We start from the raw sequence: 19,903 nt of genomic DNA on the forward strand, positions 1-19,903 counted from the left end.
TTCTATTCTAAGGAGTAGTTAAGGCTAATGATCAGTTAATCACAGATGAATCAGAATTTAGGTACTCCTGGTGCTAGATTCAAAGATTAAGAATGTGGGAAATTTTGTACTTAATGGTTGAGTCAGATAATTAGCTCCATCTTATATTATTCAAAAAATCACCTTCCAAACTATATATCAGCTCATGACAACAAGGGGATCGTTTGTTCTAACTAGCCACACACTTAGCTTTGCAACTATTTCAAAAGACATTTGTCATGTCTGCATGCTTACATTTTATAGAAAGAAAATACAACCCATGACTGTGAATACTGAAGTAGTCCTTCTTGTCACTGGCAGCAAACTTACTTTTTTTAGAACTTTGCCAAGTTGGCACCCTCACATATGGTCTGTGAGACAGAGAGACTGTGGGGTGGAAAGAGCACTGGGACTCGGGCCATCTGACTTTACCTGGCAGTTCCTCCATTGACCAGTGTTCAACATTTAAAGTGTCTGAGCCTTGGGGCACCTAGGTGGTAGAGTAGGTTAAGTGTCTGACTCTTGGTTTGGGCTCAGGTCATGATAGGCTCATGAGATCGAGCCCCAAGTCAGGGTCCATGTTCAGTGCAGAGTCTGCTTCAGATTTCCTCTCTGCCCTTCCCACCTGTGCTCTCCCCCTCTCTCTCTAAACTAAATAAATACATCTTTAAAGTCTCTGAGCCTCAGTTTCCTCATCTGTGAAATGAGGGAATTGTATACATGATCTGAAATTTCTCTGCCTTCACTTTTTCTCTACTTGCTCATTATTACTCATGATGAAATATCCTTCTTTTCCAACACTAATATTTCTACTCTTGTTTCTAATTTCATTCTTCTTCTACCTGACACCCAGCCAATCAATATTCTTCTCTCTTTTTCTTTCTTTTCAAAATATCACATCTCTCTCACAGTTTCCTTCCTGAGTGTAAAACAAACCTGACATCTTCCTTGTTCTAGGAGAACTCTCTGTCTCTGGTCATAACATATTTATTCTTTTCTTCTTCACTTTGTCAAACTTGAAAAATCTTTTAAATTAGCTGCTTTCCCCTCCCTGCTACTACTTACATCTTAACTCCTTCCAGTCTAAATTCTGCCCCACCTCCCACTGTTTTGTTGGAGGACACTGATAAGAACCAAGCCTTTTCTTAGCCATCATCCTACTTGACCCTCTGCCACACTTGTTCCTGATCCATTCTCCATTTTGAAAATGGTCTTACTTAGCTTTCAAAATATCCATGCTCCTGGTTCTCCACCTACTTTGATAAACCTTTCTCATCTCCTTTCTTGTCAGTATTTCCCAAGGGTCCATCCTTATCTTGATTCTTCTTTTTTCTCCCCATGTGACCATATCTGCATTCAAGATGCTAATTTCTGTGTTTATATATATATACAGCCCTCAAATTTTTCACTAACTTCAACAATTCATTTGCAAATGCCTACTGGAAATCTAGTGGATAGGCTCTTAGCAGGCCATTCTAATATACCTAAAATCAAATTTGTTAATTTCTCCAATGAACCTAGAAGTTCATGGCATCACTAGTTATTGAACCATATTAGCAAAAATTCCCAGACTTGGGAATTTTTAACCCCTCATTGCCCTTAAATCCTCACACCTAATTGCTCACCATTTTCTGCTTGTACTGCTGTCTTGAGTCTAATCCTATCACTTCTAACTAGTTTAGTTCTCCCCTTATCATTTGTCAGCACTTTGGTAACAGACTCCTAATTGGTCTCCTGTCCGCAGACTTTTAGGATGCCAATCAATCTGCACATTGCTATTCTAAACAGTAAGGAAAAAAAAGGAAAGAAAAGAAAATCCACAGACTATTTTACTGTCTTCAAAAAAAAAAATTACAAACTTTTTGTGCTTTGATTTTATAAATTATCTGCCTTCATTTTCTCCATAAATATTGTGTTTACTTCTTTTAAATTGGGCCATATTGTACAGACAAGTTTTCTCCGATGATCGAGGGGTACTGCACACAGCTATGGTCTTCTATTAGGATGCATGCTCAATAATGTTTCTAGGGAGGTGATTTTTTAGGGAGACAGACTTGAGGTTTGAATGACCATGGTTTGGATTTCAGTCTGCTAGGCTGAATATCAACTTTTTCAACTCTAATGGTAATAATCAACATTTACTGAGCATATGCTCTGCACTAGATATTTTTTAAAGTACTATTATTTTTTGGTAAAACTTTAAACAACTCTCTAAGAGAGAAATCTTATTGTTTTTCCATTTTTCTTGCAAGGTTAACAAGCTTTAAGAGAGCTTAAAGTAATCTAAGATCCTAGATTACTTAAGTAATCTTAAAGCTCAAAGTAATCTAAGATCATCTAGTTTGTAAATGGAAGAGCTAGGATTTCAACACAGGCATTTTAAGCCCAGAGCCTATGCTTTAGTCACCTTTATATGCCACCTTTACAGCAAGGGGATATAGAATATGTGTGGACTAAAATACATGTAAAATTTCTGGCAAGAGTTCAATACATATCACCTTACTTCCCTCCTACATGTCAAAAACCAAATGTTATTACATTTTAAAAATTTTAATGGTTTTCACATACGTATATTTTATCGGGGAAACCTGATAGAATCTCAAAGTTTCCTGGCAAGTTTTATTTTTTGCATTCTCCAAAAAAAATTCAAAACAGTACCGTGTACGCCATCAGTCCTCAACAAATGTTTGTTGACTGACTGAGTGTATGGATAAATGTTTGCTTTTCTTTGCACTGAATAAAATTCAGCTTTCTCATAATTCATTGTTCTTACATTCTTTGTGCAAAAAAGAGAACAAAAGATAATATATGCTTACATATAAATGTGTTTTATATCGATAAGTGATAGGTTGATAGATGGGTGAACAAAGGCTGTAAAATGTGTTATCCAGTCTCTTCCTCCCATTGTTTGTTTGTAAGACAGCACCTTTCTCTAGAGGTCAATGGGAGGATACCATTGATTGTTAGGGTTCCTGAACCTATGGAGCTGGGCAAGATCCAAAATGAAATGATATAAAATGGCTGTTGATATTGCTTTAGAATAGACAGCAAGCGTGTCAAGAGGAAAAGGTGGCATTATTGTAGAATATTTGAAAACAAAGAGCAATTTCTCTCCAGCTCCAAACATCTGGACAAAAATATAGTCTTTTTTTTTCCCCTCTAGTTTTAAGTTTTTGGCGCTTTTCCCAATAAAACTGAATGTATCTCATTTCATTGTTGCTTTGAAATGTTGTTGTATTTTAGGGCCAATATTTAAGAAAAAGTGAGTTAAAGATCTGGCTGGTTTAATAACATCAATTATATTTTTTCACATAAGGTTGTTTTCCTACTCTATTCTAGTATTTTCTATCAAGAAGGGATACTTTGAGTTTCTTTCGGTTTGTGTGTAATTCCTAATATTAAAGCAAACTTTTGAAGAAAAAACTTCACCAAATTTCAAAATACATGTTAAACATTTTCTAAATTTAAAGAATATTTGGCCAAGTTCCCATGATTAGGAGAATTAGAAGAAAGGATAATTAGGGAAAACTGTTATTAAAACACTTCTCTTAAAGTGCTATAGTGCTCCCAATCTGTCATTGCAAATGGATTACTGCATCTAAAGAGGGAACAGTTAAATAAAAGAAAGAAAATTCTGTTGTACATTGTACAAGACTGCAGACTGAGGGCAAATGCAATATGGATTACTTTAACAACATCAATCTCATGGGAATAGTGGAAACCAGTTGTCTAAAGCTAAAAATAACACAATAAAATTTTGGTATAAATTTTAGAAAAAGATTTACCAAGAAGACCGAAATGTGGAATCTTTTTTCTTGGGCAATTCATGATAAAGGATAGAAATGTAGCTTTTAGAAAGAGGTCAGATACATTTCCTGTCTTTAATTAAAAGATACATTGGAGATATCCTTCCTCTCTGACACAGTGAATTTCAGAAGTCTCCCACTTATAAACCAGATGCCTTTTGAAGGTTCCTTTCTAAATTGTTTGTTGTAATATTCAGGATGGATGCATCATCACAGAAAAAAATCATTAAATGCGGTGGTTGGTGTTAGATTGTCCTAAGCCCCTCTACCACTGTTCTTTGCATGCAGTTCTTGTTCTTTTTAGGATGGACTGTGACATTTTTTGAGTGAGACATTTCTTGGAAAAGCTATGCATGCATAATATTTTGCAAATAATTTCAAGAAAGTTCATAAAATCTGTGAGTCTGCTCTGAAGAATGTAGTTTTCCTGATTCTGAACCCTAATTTTTCTGCGAAAAGATGTAAATCCTATTCCAGAGAGTCCTTAATGCTGCCCACCTTGCTGGAACTCTAATGATCTGTCCTATTAGTACTGAAAATACATCTCAGGTGCACAATCAGTTTGAGCCCTCACGTAAAAGCATGGATTTTCAAGCTATTTTTTCAATAGTTCTTACAAGAGCTCTCTTAAATAGTCTACTTCATTTAATCCTCACAATACTAATCTGAATTGTGATTATTTTAGATATGAAAAATTTGAATCTTGGGAGAATAATGCACTTTTTATTGTTTGAATTCACAAAGTAAGTGTCTGAAAACTGTGGAATTTTTAACCCAAGTTATCTGACTCTACCCACAGATTCCCCATGTTCTCCAATGGATTAAGATCAGAGTTACAAACTTATATTTAGAGTCATTTATCTGTCCTTAGAATACTTTATTACTGCCATTTCTTGCAATTGCCCAATCCTTCAAATCTTTCTGAATTCTAGGTAAGGTTTCTGTAATTAGCAACTTTGTAAACCATTCATCTTTTAAGTTCAAATGCTAGTTCCCAACCCTACATAGATTTTCCTATGCAAATAATCCCTATTCACTTTAGTTAACTATCATTTGCGGTATTATTTGCAATGAGAAATGTTTCCCCCATTTGATTAGAATGGTCAGCCAGGAGTTATCTCTTCTGAGCTGCTTTGGGGAACCTTTAGGCACCTGTTAATTCACTATTTCCTCCATATTTAACTCTTAGTAGAAGGGAAGGTCTCTAGACCTATAGATGTCCTGATGAAAAACAAAGGAGAATTAGCTCAGTATAGCAATTTCCATTCCTGAATTCTCTGAATCAATTAAGAATAATCCTTGTGGGGTCCCTGGGTGGCTCAGTGGGTTAAGCCTCTGCCTTCACTCAGGTCATGATCTCAGGGTCCTGGGATCGGGCCCCGCGTCGGGCTCTCTGCTCAGCAGGGAGCCTGCTTCCCCCTTGTCTCTATGCCTGTCTCTCTGCCTATCTATGATCTCTGTCTGTCAAATAAATAAATAAAATATTTAAAAAAAAGAATAATCCTTGTAAGTTACATGCTATTTATTAAGTCAACAATCCAATATCTTTACTTACATATTGAAATGCTCAGCGAAGATCAAGTTGGTAGAAGTGCCGGTGATGGTTGTCAATCCTCCAATGGTAGAAGAGTAAGCAATACACAAGCACATAAGTTTACACATCATGTGGTCCTTCTCTGTTCGATACTTGGTTCCCCCACCCGAGTTCTGTTCAACAAGAAAAAGCTTTCACATTGCGTGGTCCTTTGCTTGATATTTGGTTTCCAAGCCACCAATATTTTACCATTTTCAAGTCTTTACAAAAGGAAAAAGGCGGCCTTCTTTGCCTTCTTCTCCAATTAAGCTACTGCCCAACCTCACCACCATTTTCACAGCCAAACAACTCAAAAGGGTTATCCACACTCACTGACTCTGTTCCTTTAATCACTCCAACCTGACTTCCGTCCCTTCACTCCACCCCAACTGCATTTGCTATGATTATCAGTAATCTGTGTCTTAGTAAACCCAATAGATACTTTCTAGTCTCAGTTTTGTAGACCTCTTTACAGTACCCGAAAGAGTTAACCACTTGTTCCTGCTGGAAAACTCTTCTTCGGGCTTCTGTGATATCTCACTCTTCCGTGATATGTAAGTTTTTCTCTAATATCTCTGCTTGTTTCTCTATCCCCCTTGCCAATTCATTTTCCTTTATCTTACCTTAAAACTGGAATTTCTTGAAGCTTTGTCATGGGCACCTGTCTCTTTTCACTGTAACATTTATCCTTAGGAAATCTCATATATTTTCACTGATTTAATGAATATACATACACTACACCACCCACTCTGGTCTTCAGCCCAGATTTCTCCTTTTAGACCTATATATATATCCAATTAACTGTTTAATATAATTTGAATGTGTTAAATAAAACTCCAATCCCAAAATGTTCAAGACCAAACCCACTGTTTCCTCCCTTAAATGTAGTTCTTCTTCAGGATAATCTATATCAGCTAATAGCATTATCATTCTAATTACAAACACTCATAGTGTGCTCAATATATAATAAACACTGTTCTAAATTAAAATTAAATAAACAGTTTAATCCACATTAGCACTGTATCCCATTTTACACATGAAGACATGAGACAGAGTAAAGTTAAGTGACTTGCTCAAGGTAACAGAGTCTTGAAATGGCAGACGTGGATTTTGAAATCATGTAGTCTTGCTTTAGAATTCAAACCCTCAGCCACTATACTGCTTGTCCTCCTTAAAAACGGTTTCTTCCTTCCCACCAAATTATGTCAATTTTATCTAAGTAAATATGTCTGGAATCTTTCGTGTTTATCTCCACTGTTATCACTTTGGAATAAATCAACATCATCTCTGATTTGGGTTATTGTAATAGCCTCGTTATGGGTCTCTGTGTATCAGTTCTTGGCTATGTCAGACCTACACATTGTAGCCTTAAAAAAAATACAGATATATTTTAAAAGTGTACAAAAAGAAGAATCACCCTGTTTCATAGAGATAGGATGCTGCCTGTGATATGTGCCCTGAGGTCTCTCTCTTTTTTTTTTTCAGTGTTCCAAAATTCATTGCTTATGTACCACACCCAGTGCTCCATGCAATATGTGCCCTCCACAATATGCACTGAGAGGTCTTGTAGAGAAATCAAGGAAAAGAAATATTTTCTATTCACCGAAAGTCATCATGGATGTGAGAATGACTTAGTGTGGTAGGGTCAGGTGCATTGAATTGTAATTTGCCTTTTACTTTCTAATTAATTTAAAAGTTAGCCCCCTTGATTCTCTACTCTTCATCAAAAATAAATTAATTTATAAATGTCTCCTTTTGTCTAATATTTCCTACATGGTAATGTTTCATATTTTCCATGATAATAGTTTCCATTGAAAAATTGAAAAACAGGGGCGCCTGGGTGGCTCAGTGGGTTAAGCTGCTGCCTTCGGCTCAGGTCATGATCCCAGGGTCCTGGGATCGAGTCCCGCATCGGGCTCTCTGCTCAGCAGGGAGCCTGCTTCCCTCTCTCTCTCTCTGCCTGCCTCTCTGTCTACTTGGGATTTCTCTCTGTCAAATAAATAAATAAAATCTTTTTAAAAAAATTGAAAAACAAATGGTATGTAAATAAAATAGCAAAATAAGCTTAAAATTTCTTGTGGGAGTATAAAGTGACAACTGAAATTTAGGGCTTAAATATCAACTATTTTAAAATAGGAAAAAAGCCAAAAATCAGAAAGTGATATATAATTTGGATATTAATTAGAATGGAATATTAATATTGGGATGAGATAGTTAATGGCTATTAATAAGAATGGAAACTTAAAGATGTAATGTATATAAAGTTCATATTGCCACATTAAAGCTTTCTTAACTGCAAATATATGCATATATAGATGTATATCTGTGTGTATAAAACAATGATTAAAATGCATGGGTAGATACAAAATTTAAAAATCAAAATAGGTTTGCCATGTTTCATCCTTTATGGATTTCCCATACTTCTTCCTATGTATAGACTTAAAAAAAATACATTAGGTGATATTTATGCAAATATCACAGATAATTTTAGAAATGCATTAAAAATTCAAGGTAAATTTAAATTCTGCAGTAAATTGTAATGCTAATATAATACATATTAAGGGTTAAATGCAGGTGTTGGGAGGTGGGATGGGGTGCAACGCTTGTGTCTAGCTGGTCAACATGAACCCCTCACAGTCCGCTCTACTCTTTTGTTTTGTTTGCTTAGGGCATATGATTGCTGTGCTGATTGAAGAGATGATGTTGAGGTAAGGGGTAAAGTTTGAAGACCAGAGTGACAGTAGTGGAGGATAATGCACAGACACATAGAGCTCTTAAGAAAGGCTGAGAAGAGCCATTAATTGAGCCAAATATTAGTACAGAAACTACCAAAATAAGGGAAGGGAGGATCCTCAGCAGATTAATCTTTTGCCTACGACAGTGGTTTCAAGCTGAGATCAAGGGGTTTGACCCTGGCCCAAAAGGATTTGGAATAGAAAGCTAAGAGCATGTGTTTGCAGATATCACAGGACAACAAAGTAAGCATGACATTTCTCCATAGGTGGAGGAGGAAACTGGTGTGGGTGTGTGTGCTGTACTTTCTCCTAAGAGTTTGGGAGAGAAAAAAGATTCCTATGCAAAGAAGGGAGGAGAAGCAAAGCATCTAGAGGGGTGTAGCTAGAGACAGCTGGGGATGACATGGCCAGAGGGAACCGCCCATGCGGAGGTGGCTAAAGCACATTGCCAATGGACACACTGAATGGGAAAGTGCTTGTTTTATACTGTTTCATGATGGGGGACTTATGTGAAATTAAATACATAGAATGGGGTAATTTTTGTAATAAAAATATATCCATACACAAATAGTGCCCAGGAATAGACTAAAATGAAATATGTCAAATATTAACAATATTAACAATGGGATTGGGGTATCTTTTGTTTTCTTGATACTTTCTGTATCTTCCACAGTTATAAAAAAATTTTTCCAATATATAAAAGAATTGTGGATTCTTAGTGCAGGCAAGTATTTAGAAATTAATGTGGTACAAAGACCTCATTGTTCAGAAGACCGAAATGAGTCTCAAATGTGACCTAGGTGGTCACTGCAGAGCTGAAACCAGAATCCATGTATCTGAGTTTCCAGTCAGTGATTTCCTTTGTACCATTTACATTCCAGAACATTTTTTATTTATGTGTTTTTAAGCCTACATCTAAGACTTCACACTTAATTACATTTCATATTGTTTTTAACATAGCAATTATAACCTATTGTTTTTATTTAATCCCAATTCTATGCTTGTTATTTCACACAGATACAGGACATCTAAGATCGTGTGGATATGCCTTCTATAAATTCTTCCAATTGAATGATGAATTTTGTCTAGGACATGATCAAATGCAGAATCCCATGACATCATCACATAGGTGGAGCTCAAGGGACATTTCAGAACAGGACTCTTGCAGGTCCAGATATAACTCACTATTGCCACCTGGTGGCTATGGCTGCAGATTCCAGGGGCATATTGAACATTTCCAATATTGGTTACTAAAAATGCATACATGAACCAGCATGAGCTAATCAGTGGCCTCCAGTTATGTACAAAATAATTCACTGGGGTGAAAGTGGCATGAAAATGTTAGGGTTCTATTCTAGGATCTATTTATTTAAGTAATAATGCAAGGTTAATTGTACAAAATATTAGTTCTGGCTAATCATTTTCTGCTTGCCAAAGACAGTCAGTTTAAAATCTTCTAGTTCTTTTTGGATATTTATTTGCATAAGATCAATATAACATCATGTATTGGTTTCTCAGTTGTAGGCATTATAATTAAATTTCTACTATGTTTGGTGATGAGAATTTAGCTTTTTTTCATAGACTTGACCACTGAACACACTCAGACTTTAAATATCGCGACGTGATAATTTTACTTCAAGCAGAGTTCAATGTTCAGAATGTTGTCTAGAGTAGAGATCCATGGACATCTGAGCAATATGGTCTATCTTACTTTTCCTGTTTGTACTCCTTCTCCACCCCTCTTTGCTTACTTAGTTTCCCAAGTTTTGCTTAGTTTTCTAAGTAACCACTAAATGGCTCCAAACTATCCCATGGTTGTTTAAATCTTCTTTGAGACGATCAATCAAATGATAAGATACTTAATCTACATAAAATATTCTGCCAACTTCACTGTGTTAGAGCACCTTTTCCAGGGCCTTCCTAACCTCTAATCATTTTTCTCTCTAGACCCACAAAGATCTACCTCAACTTTCGTCTACCTTCTCACTTCATTGATAGTTTGACTGGATATTGATTTCAAGATTGAAAATAAATGTTATGCAGAATGTTGGGGACATTTTTTTCCCTGACTGAGTTTCCAGTGTTGCTGTAGAGAAGTCTTCAGCCATTCATACTTTTTATCTTTTTAATGAGTCAGTTTTTCCTGTTTTCTGAAAACTTTTAGGATATTCTTTTTTCTCATATATTCTGAACTATCAATAACCTTCTCAATGTGTGTTTCATTTCTTGGCCGGCACCCAGTGGGATTATATTCTTCCACTATGGAAAATTTCTTCAATTTTTGATATAGTCTCCTCAGTTTTCTCTATTCTTTTTTTGAAATTTCCTTATTATTCTCTTGTTTCTCTCCATTTTTCCTAAATTTACCATTTATGATATGTTTTATATCTTTTAGTTACATTTTACACACTTATTTTATATTTTATGTTCATACTTTATTTTTTGCCTCCTTGTTCCTCTTTTAAAGAATGCCATTCAAGAATAAATTCTTAGAGATATACATTGTACCAAAACTGAATCATGATGAAATAGAAAATGTGAACAGATAGATTACTAGTAAGGAACTTGAATAAGTAATCCAAAATCTCTCAACAAAGAGAATCCAGGATTAGATGGCTTCATTGGAGAATTCTATAAAATATTCAAAGAATAATTAATACCAATCTTTCTCAAACTTCCAAAAAAAGTAAGAGGAGAGACTCTTCCAATCTCATTTTATGAGGCCAGCATTACTCTAATACCAAGACCATTCAAGGACACTACAAAAAAGGATAATTTAAAAAAATATAATTACACATCACTATCCCTGATGAACATAGATGCAAAAATCCTCAACAAAATTGTAGCAAGCCAAATTCAAGAATACATTGAAAGGATCATACACCATTATGAAGTGAAATTTATTCTAGTGATTCAAGGATAATTCAGCTTCTACGGATTGTCAATGTGATATACCTCATTAATAAAATGAAGGAAAAATAATATTATCATAGCAATAAATGTAGGAAAACTTTAACAAAATTCAACATCCATTTATGATAAAGAAAGTACAGAGGAAATATACCTCAACATACAAAAAGCCATATATGACAAGTTCATGGCTAACATCATACTCAATGGTGAAAAGCTTAGTTTTTCTCCTAAGATCAGGAATAAAGCAAGCATGCTCACTCTCACTACTTCTACTGAACACAGCATTAGAAGTCCTAGCTAGAACAATTAGGCAAGAAAAAAAAAAAAAGGCATCCAAATTGGAAAAGCAGAAGTAAAATGGTCACTATTTGTAGATGAAATGGTATTATATAAAGAAAACCCTAAAGTCTTTTTCAAAAAATTGTTTGAATTAATAAGAAAATTCAGTAATGTTGCAGGATACAAAATCCACATGCAAAAATCTGTTGCATTTCTTTTTTTTTTTTTAATTAAAGATTTTATTTATTTATCAGAGAGAGAGAGGGGGAGAGAGCAAGCACAGGCAGACAGAATAGCAGGCAGAGCCAGAGGGAGAAGCAGGCTCCCTGCCGAGCAAGGAGCCCGATGTGGGACTCGATCCCAGGACGCTGGGATCGTGACCTGAGCCGAAGGCAGCTGCTTAACCAACTGAGCTACCCAGGCGTCCCTCTGTTGCATTTCTATACACTAAAATGAACTGCCGGAAAGAGAAAAAAAAAGGAAATTATCTCATTTATAAATTGCACCAAAAAAAAAAAATCCAGAAATAAATTTAATCAAGGATGTGAAAGATCTGTATACTGAAAACATAAGACATTAATTAAAGAAATTGAAGAAGATACCAATATATGGAAAGATATTCCATGTTTGTGGATTAGAAGAATCAATACTATTAAAATTGATATAACAAAAGCAATAGTACCCAAACTACCCAAAGCAATCTACTGATATGATGCAAATTTGATAACAAAATTTCAATGGCATTTTTCACAAAAATAGAGTAAACAATCCTAAAATTTGTATGGAATTAAAACCCCTGAATAGCCAAAGTAATCTTGAAAAAGAAGAAAAAAGCTAGAGGCATCATGCTGCCTGATTTATAACTTTATTAAAAATCTACCAGAATTAAAATGGTATGCTATTTGCATAAAAATAGACACATAGGTCAATGGGACAGAATAGAGAGCCCCAAAATAAAGCTCTATAGATACAGTCAATTAATTTATGGCAACGGAACCAAGAGTATACAATGGAAAAAGGACAGATTCTTCAATGAATGGTGTTTGAAAAACTGGCCAGCCACATGCAAAACAATGAAATTTTACCACAATCTTACAGTACACACAAAAATTAACTCAAAATGGGTTAAAGACTTGAATATATAACCTGAAACCATAAAACTCCTAGAAGAAAACATAGTTAGCTCTTTGACATAGGTCTTGCTGATGATTTTTGAATCTGACACCAAAAGCAAAAATAAACAAACGGGGCTACATCATACTAAAAAGCTTCTGCACAACAAAGAAAACCATCAACAAAATGAAAAGACAACCTACAATATGAGATAAAATATTTTCAAATCATATTTCTGATAAAGGGCTAATATCCAAGATACATATAGACCTCATACAGCTCCATAGCAAAAAGAAAACAAATAATTTGATTTAAAAATGGGCAGAAGGTCTGAATAGACTTTTTCTCAAAGAAGACATACAGATGGCCAATAGGCACATGAAAAGATGCTCAGCATCATTAACCATAGGAACCAAGGAAATACAAATTAAACCACAATGAGCTATCACTTCATACCTGTTAATGTAACTATTATCAAAAGGACAAGAAATAATAAGTGTTGGTAAGGATGCGGAAAAAAAAGGAACCCTTGTGCACTGTTGGTAAGAATGTACATTTGTATAGCCACAACGGAAAACAGTATGGAAGTTCCTCAAAAAATTAAGATAGAACTACAATGTGATGTAGCAATTCTATACTGGGGTATTTATCAAAAGAAAATCAAAACACTAACTCAAAAAGAAATATGCATGCCTATGTTCATTGCAACATTATTTACAGTAGCAATGATACTGTTTCACAGTATCATTTCACAAAAGGTGCAAGACAACATATATTGTATGCAATGTTTGTAAATAATGAAACAGCCTAAGTATCCATTGATAGATAAGTTTATAAAGAAATTATGGTATATGTACACAGTTGAATATTACTCAGCTATAAAAAATGAATACAATCTTGCCATTTGGGAAAACACAGATAGAAATCAAGCGCATTGTGTTAGGTAAAATAAGTCAGAGAAAGACAAATATCATATGACCTCTCTTACAAGTGGAATCTTAAAAAAGAACCCACAAATACAAAAACACACACAAGAAAAAGCTCAAAGATGCAGACAACAGATTGGTAGTTGCCAAAGGCAGGGGATTAGGGAGACAGATAAACAGGTGAAGTAGGTATAAATTTATTAAAAAATAAAACCTAAAAAAAGGAAGGTGCAAGACAACATATATTGTATGCAATGTTTGTAAATAAGAAGCAAAAATAAAACAATAAGCTTATCTATGTGGTAGGAAAAAAGGATCCCATTCATAGTCCATGAATGCAATTCCTTTGTTTGCCTCTCTGACTATATCAATGATAGTTTATTTTCTTGTGTTTTCTTCTTCTTGATTAGTCTGTTTCCTGCAACTTTCTGCTTCCTTTTTGTTTCTTTGGAACTTTCTTTCATGCTGGAGGTTATCTTCAGATATCTAGAACTTTCTCATCGTTTGCTCATAGAGAAGACAGTGAAAAGCTGTTTGGAAGCTTGGTACACGTGCTTTGGGAGTTGTTATTGACTGTGGGTTTCCCTGCACTGTCCTCCGGGCCTCTTCTTTTTCTGAGAAAATCCAGTGGCCTGCGTTCTCACTTTCTCTTTGTGTTGATTACACCCCCCTGGGGAAGGACTTCCTGGTCTCCAGTGTGCTGACACCTGGAGGGTATAGGCCTGGCTCCTGGGACCAGTTGAGTGGAAGGCAAGGTTCTCACCCTTCAGCAGATAAATTGCCTCTCACATGCCCGTTTTCATTATGAAACCCTTCTGTGGCATGAACTGTGTCTGGTTCTCTTTACCTTCTGTGTTACTAGTCTAACAGTGACACTTCTGTTTGGTGGAGAAGCAGCTGCATCTTTGTCGAGTTGAGGGAAAATTTCGGAATTCAGTTCTTTTCATAAGCAATTTTTTACTTAGTCCCTGACTTTCAACATTTTAAGAACTTTGAAGGATGCTGCTATGTAACCTGGATTGTTTATTGTCTTTCCTCACTGTTGATTTAGGATTCCACTTTTATGAGATAACTGAGTCATTTCCTACCCACCCTTTTACTTGCCAGGGTCCAAAATGATTTCGCTGTCATCTCTTCTCTTGACATTTATATAATTGTGACTTATGACTTAAAAGGTCTATTTGTTCTTGTTTTAATGGAGATTTAGGAGAGAGTGAAGGTAAATGGGCTTATTCAATCTGGCCTCTTACTGGTAGATGCAATATTTCTTTTTTTACATTAAAAGATAAATAAATGAATCTTAACTAATAATTATTTCACAGATTGACCTTGGTCATTTCATGGTCCATACAGTGGTGAATGATACAGGTGAAAGATGGTGGGGGTAAGTAAAAGCTCCATTGTGCGAAGAGGGAAGACAGTGGGGCCCTGTCTCCTTGGTTTGCTCTCAGCATATTGAGTTGACATGCGCTTGGTTAAGTGGATAACAGATTATGCTTCCTAGTTTTAATTAAAATAGCCCTTTCATGATGTGCATGTGGCTTTAAATGATTTCTATGGGAAATTACTTATGTGAAGATAGATCATAATAAAGATAACACATAAGTGAACAGCAAGAAAACATGAGAGGCATTCCTTCTCCTATTCCTGATATGAAGTCTTCATGAAGTTCTGGTAAGGATCTATTCTGTTATAATCTGAACTCAGAGCATCTGGTAACAGAATTGAAGTTATCAATAAGACTCCTGGAAATATGATTTATATCTACTCTAGTTAATAAAGAATTATGCTGCATATTGTGAATTAGAGTATTACTTTCAATAGTAATAGTATGATAGGGGCACCTGGATGGCTCAGTGGTTTAAAGCCTCTGCCTTTGGCTCAAGTCATGATCCCAGGGTTCTGGGATTGAGCCCGGCATTGGGCTCTCTGCTCAGCGAGGAGCCTGCTTCCCTTCCTCTCTCTGCCTGCCTCTCTGCCTACTTGTGATCTCTGTCTGTCAAATAAATAAACAAAATCTTTTTTTTTTAAATAGTAGTAATATGATGAATAGAAAGATATTTAAAATTTAGCACTTAAGACTTGAAAACTCTTTATAAAAATTCTTTTTTCAGCAATATTGAAAATTATAATTAAATCCAAGATTTATTTTATAAAATGCTTTTATCCTAAATGTTAAATATTTAGAAGCTTCCTTTGTAATTTAATTGTGAATAGCTTATATATATATATGTATTGGAAAACATCTTTTTCTTTATATAGCAATAAATATGACTGACACAATATATAAATAATATAGTAGCTTTTTCTTTTCAGCCACACGAAAAATCAGATTTCCTGTTAAATAAAATGCTGCTTAAAATATTGAAAAAGAACCTTAAAACTGCATTACAAAGCAATATAAAAGTAAAGAATTTGCCTTGACCCTAAATGAAGTGAAAGTGGGAATCTTAAGTGAGTGACTACGCAGCTTTTTGATCTGAGGATTTCAATTTTTTTTTTTTTCCAGAAAGAGCTGGGTATAGCAGATAATGCCTAAAGCCCATCCTCTATGGGGACTTACATGGGAAAACATTCATAAAGCTGGGATCCTTTGCAAAAGTAGACAGCAAGGAAATCTCATGCTAACTTAAAGCAAAATGTAATGTAGCCCCAAACCTCCTAATCATGAGCATTTTTAGCCTAAATTGGTGTTAACAATGATTGTGACCTAAACTGTTAGCCTAAATTGGTGTTCACCAATTGCTGTGTTAAAATAAGAACAATACTATAAAAGCTCTTCCATGCAGCTGTAACCCAGGATTTAAGGAATTCCCAGAGAAGTTTCAAGGAAAACCAGTGTTTCAATACTAATAAAACTCAACAATAAAAAACAAATAATCCAGTTTAAAAATGGACAGAAGACAATAATAGACATTTTCCAAAGAAGATATACATATGGCTACCAGACACATGAAAAGATGATTAACATCACTCATCATCAGGGAAATACAAATCAAACTACAATGAGATCCCACACTTGTCAGAATGGCTAAAACTAACAACTCAGGAAATGACAGGTGTTGGTGAGGATGCAGAGAAATGGGAACCCTCTTACACTGTTGGTGGGAATGCAAACCGGTTGCAGCCACTCTAGAAAACAGTATGGAGGTTCCTCAAAAAGTTAAAAATAGAGCTAACCTATGACCCAGCAATTGCACTACTAGGTATTTACCCAAAGGATACAAAAATACTGATTCAAAGGGATAAATGCCTCCCAATGTTTATAGTACAATAACCAAACTATGAAAAGAGCCCAATGTCCAAAAAATGATGAATGGATAAAGAAGATGTGAGATATATAAAGATATAGATATAAATATAGATATATACTGAGTAATATTCCATTATATAAATTCCATTTATATAATTTATATAATTCCATTATATAAATCTCTCTCTCTCTCTCTCTCTATATATATATATATATATATATAAAATGGAATATTATTCATCCATAAAAAAAATGAAATCTTGCCATTTGCAATGATATAGATTGAGCTAGAGAGTGCTATGTTAAGCAATATAAGTCAGTCAGAGAAAGACAAATACCATATGACTTCACTCATATGTGGAATTTAAGAAACAAAACAGATGAACACAGAGGGGGAAAAAAGGGAGGCAAACCAGAAAACAGACTCCTAACTATACCAGACAATTTGAGTGTTATTGGAGAGGAGGTCGGTGGGGGAATGGGTTAAATGGATGATGGGGATTAAGGGGGCACTTGTGATAAGCACTACATGATGTATGTAAGTGATGAATCACTGAATTCTACACCTGAAACTAATATCACACTGTATGTTAACTGGAATTTAAGTAAAAAATTGGAAAAAAAAAGTACACCCCCCTTCTCAACACACACACACACACACACACACAGATAAGGCAACAAAAGTGAGAACCAGCAGAAAACAAAACAGGCCAAAGAAAGATTTACAGGATTTCAACCACTAGACACATAAGTAAATTAATTTATGATTAACAAAATTAGAGAAGAGATGGAAAATATGAGTAAAGAAAAAGAGACCATAAAAATTACCAATGAAATCTTTTTTTTTTTCTAAAGATTTTATTTATTTATTTGACAGAATGTGAGAGATCACAAATAGGCAAAGAGACAGGCAGAGAGAGCGGGAAAACAGGCTCCCCACTGAGCAGAAAGCCCAAGGCAGGACTCAATCCCAGGACCCTGAGATCATGACCTGAGGTGAAGACAGAGGCTCAACCCACTAAGCCACCCAGGCACCCATCACCAAGGAAATCTTAAAGAGAGACCAAGAGAATTTATAGAAATTTAAACTTAAATAACTGAATTAAAAAACTCAGTAAATGGGTTAAACAATAAAATAGACATAGCCAAAGGGAGAATTTCTGAACTGGGAGAACGATCTGAAGATATTCTTAATGTAGAACAGTAAGATACAGAAGGGAAATAAAGAGATATTAAAAAGCCTGAAAGACAGGGACGCCTGGGTGGCTCAGTTGGTTAAGCAGCTGCCTTCGGCTCAGGTCACGATCCCAGCGTCCTGGGATCGAGTCCCACATTGGGCTCCTTGCTCGGCAGGGAGCCTGCTTCTCCCTCTGCCTCTGCCTGCTATTCTGTCTGCCTGTGCTCTCTCTCCGCCCCCCCCCCTCTGATAACTAAATAAAATCTTAAAAAAAAAAAAAAAAGCCTGAAAGACAGAATGAGATGGTTTAACATATGTTTAACTGGAGACCAGAGAAAATAATGGCTGAGAATTCTAAGGGATTATTGGAAAAGATCCAACATACACACATGCACATAGACACACACATACTTTTAAAGTAACCAAAGAGAAAGGACTATTTATTAAAGGAATGGTAATGTGAATGACCACTAGAAGTAAAAAAACAGTAAAATTACATCTCAATGTGTGAAGAAAAAATAATGATCAATCTAGAAATCTATAACCACAAAAATGTATTTCAGGAATTGTAAAGATCTCTATATAAAACAAAACTGAGAGTTTATAATGAAAAGGTCCTCTCTGAAGTACATTCAAAAGATATATTCAAGCAGAAAGAGTATCACCCCTGATAGAATGTCTAAGAAGCAAGAAACAATAGTGAGCAAAGATATTAGTAAATATGTACATAATCTTTTAAAGCATTGATTTAAAAATAAGATTATATAGTTTATAGGAGAATGATAGACTAGAACTAAAAAAATTATAAAACAGTCACATGTAAATAGGAAGGGGTGGTGTAGTTGAAATGACTTAAGGTCTTTGTCCTGTTCAGGAGAAAGAAAATAATGGATTATTTTTACATTTTTATAAATCAAGCATACATGATGTTATAGTGTGAACTGTGTCCACCTCACATTCATATGTTGAAGCCCTAACACCAATGTGACTACCTTAAGGAGGTAATTAAGGTTAAATGAGGTCACAAAGGTGGGGCTCTAATCTGATACAGCTGGTGTCCTTAGAAGAGGAAGAGACCAGAGATATCTCTTTTTCTCTCTGCTTCTGCATAGAGAAAATGCTGTGTGAAGACATAATGAGAGGCAAACTGTCTACAAGCCAGGAAGAAAGGCCTCACCAAAAACTAACCTTGATGGCTCTTTGATCTTAGACTATTAGCTTACAGAAATGTAAGAAAATTTATTTCTGTTGCTTTAACCAAGTCTGTGGTGTTTTGTTATGGCAAACCTAGTTGACTAATACACAAGACAGAATGTTAAGGAAATCTAAAATAACAGAGCATAAAATATCTGTGTGTGTGTGTGTGTGTGTCTAGGATGAACTAAATAAAGAACAAAAAAAGGGACATCTGTGTAGTTCAGTTGGTTAAGTATCTGCCTTTGGCTCATGATCCCAGTGTCCTGGGATTGAGTCCCACATCAGGCTTCTTGCTCAGTGGGGAGCTTGCTTTTCCCTCTGCCTGCCTCTCCTCCTGCTTGTGCTCTCTCTCTTGCTCTCTCTGACAAATAAATAAATAAAATCTTTTAAAAAATAAAGAACAAAAAGAAAATAACTGTAAACACAAAGAAGTAGTAGATAGTAATACAATAGTAGGGGATTTTAACATCCTGCTTACATCAATGGATAAATCATCCAAACAGAAAATCAACAAGGAGAAACAGTGGCTTTGTATGACATATTGGACCAGAAGGACCTAACAGGTATATTCATAACATTCCATTCTAAAACAGCCAATGTACATTCTTTTCAAGTGCACATGGAACATTTTCCGGAATAGATCACACATTAGACCATAAAATAGGTCTTAACAAATTCAAAAAGATTGAAATCATGCCATGCATCTTTCCAAACCACAACACTATGAAACTCAAAATCAACCCCCTCGCACACATACACAAACACACACATCTGGAAAGAGTAAAAATACATGGAGGTTAAATAACACACCAGGCAATACTGAACGGTCAACCAAGAAATGAAAGAGAAAATTTAAAAATACATGGAGAAAAATTACAATGAAAGCACAATGGTCCAAAATCTTTGGGATGCA

The 19,903-nt window shown here is 35.3% G+C and overlaps 1 protein-coding gene across 3 annotated transcripts in view; it reads right to left on the reverse strand.

Moving 5' to 3' along the window:
• Positions 1-19,903, reverse strand: part of SLC13A1 (solute carrier family 13 member 1) — a 118,511-nt gene that overhangs the window by 53,852 nt on the left and 44,756 nt on the right. For all 3 annotated transcript variants that reach the window (XR_009352957.1, XM_059171725.1, XM_059171724.1), the window contains exon 7: positions 5,380-5,531. Coding sequence is in view for 2 of the 3 variants with exons in the window: in XM_059171725.1 (XP_059027708.1) it covers positions 5,380-5,531 (152 nt within the window). In the remaining variant the exon portion in view is untranslated. The remainder of the gene's footprint in view (positions 1-5,379; positions 5,532-19,903) is intronic.

This window comes from Mustela lutreola, chromosome 4, assembly GCF_030435805.1.
Source record: "Mustela lutreola isolate mMusLut2 chromosome 4, mMusLut2.pri, whole genome shotgun sequence".
Classification (NCBI taxonomy): domain Eukaryota; kingdom Metazoa; phylum Chordata; class Mammalia; order Carnivora; family Mustelidae; genus Mustela; species Mustela lutreola.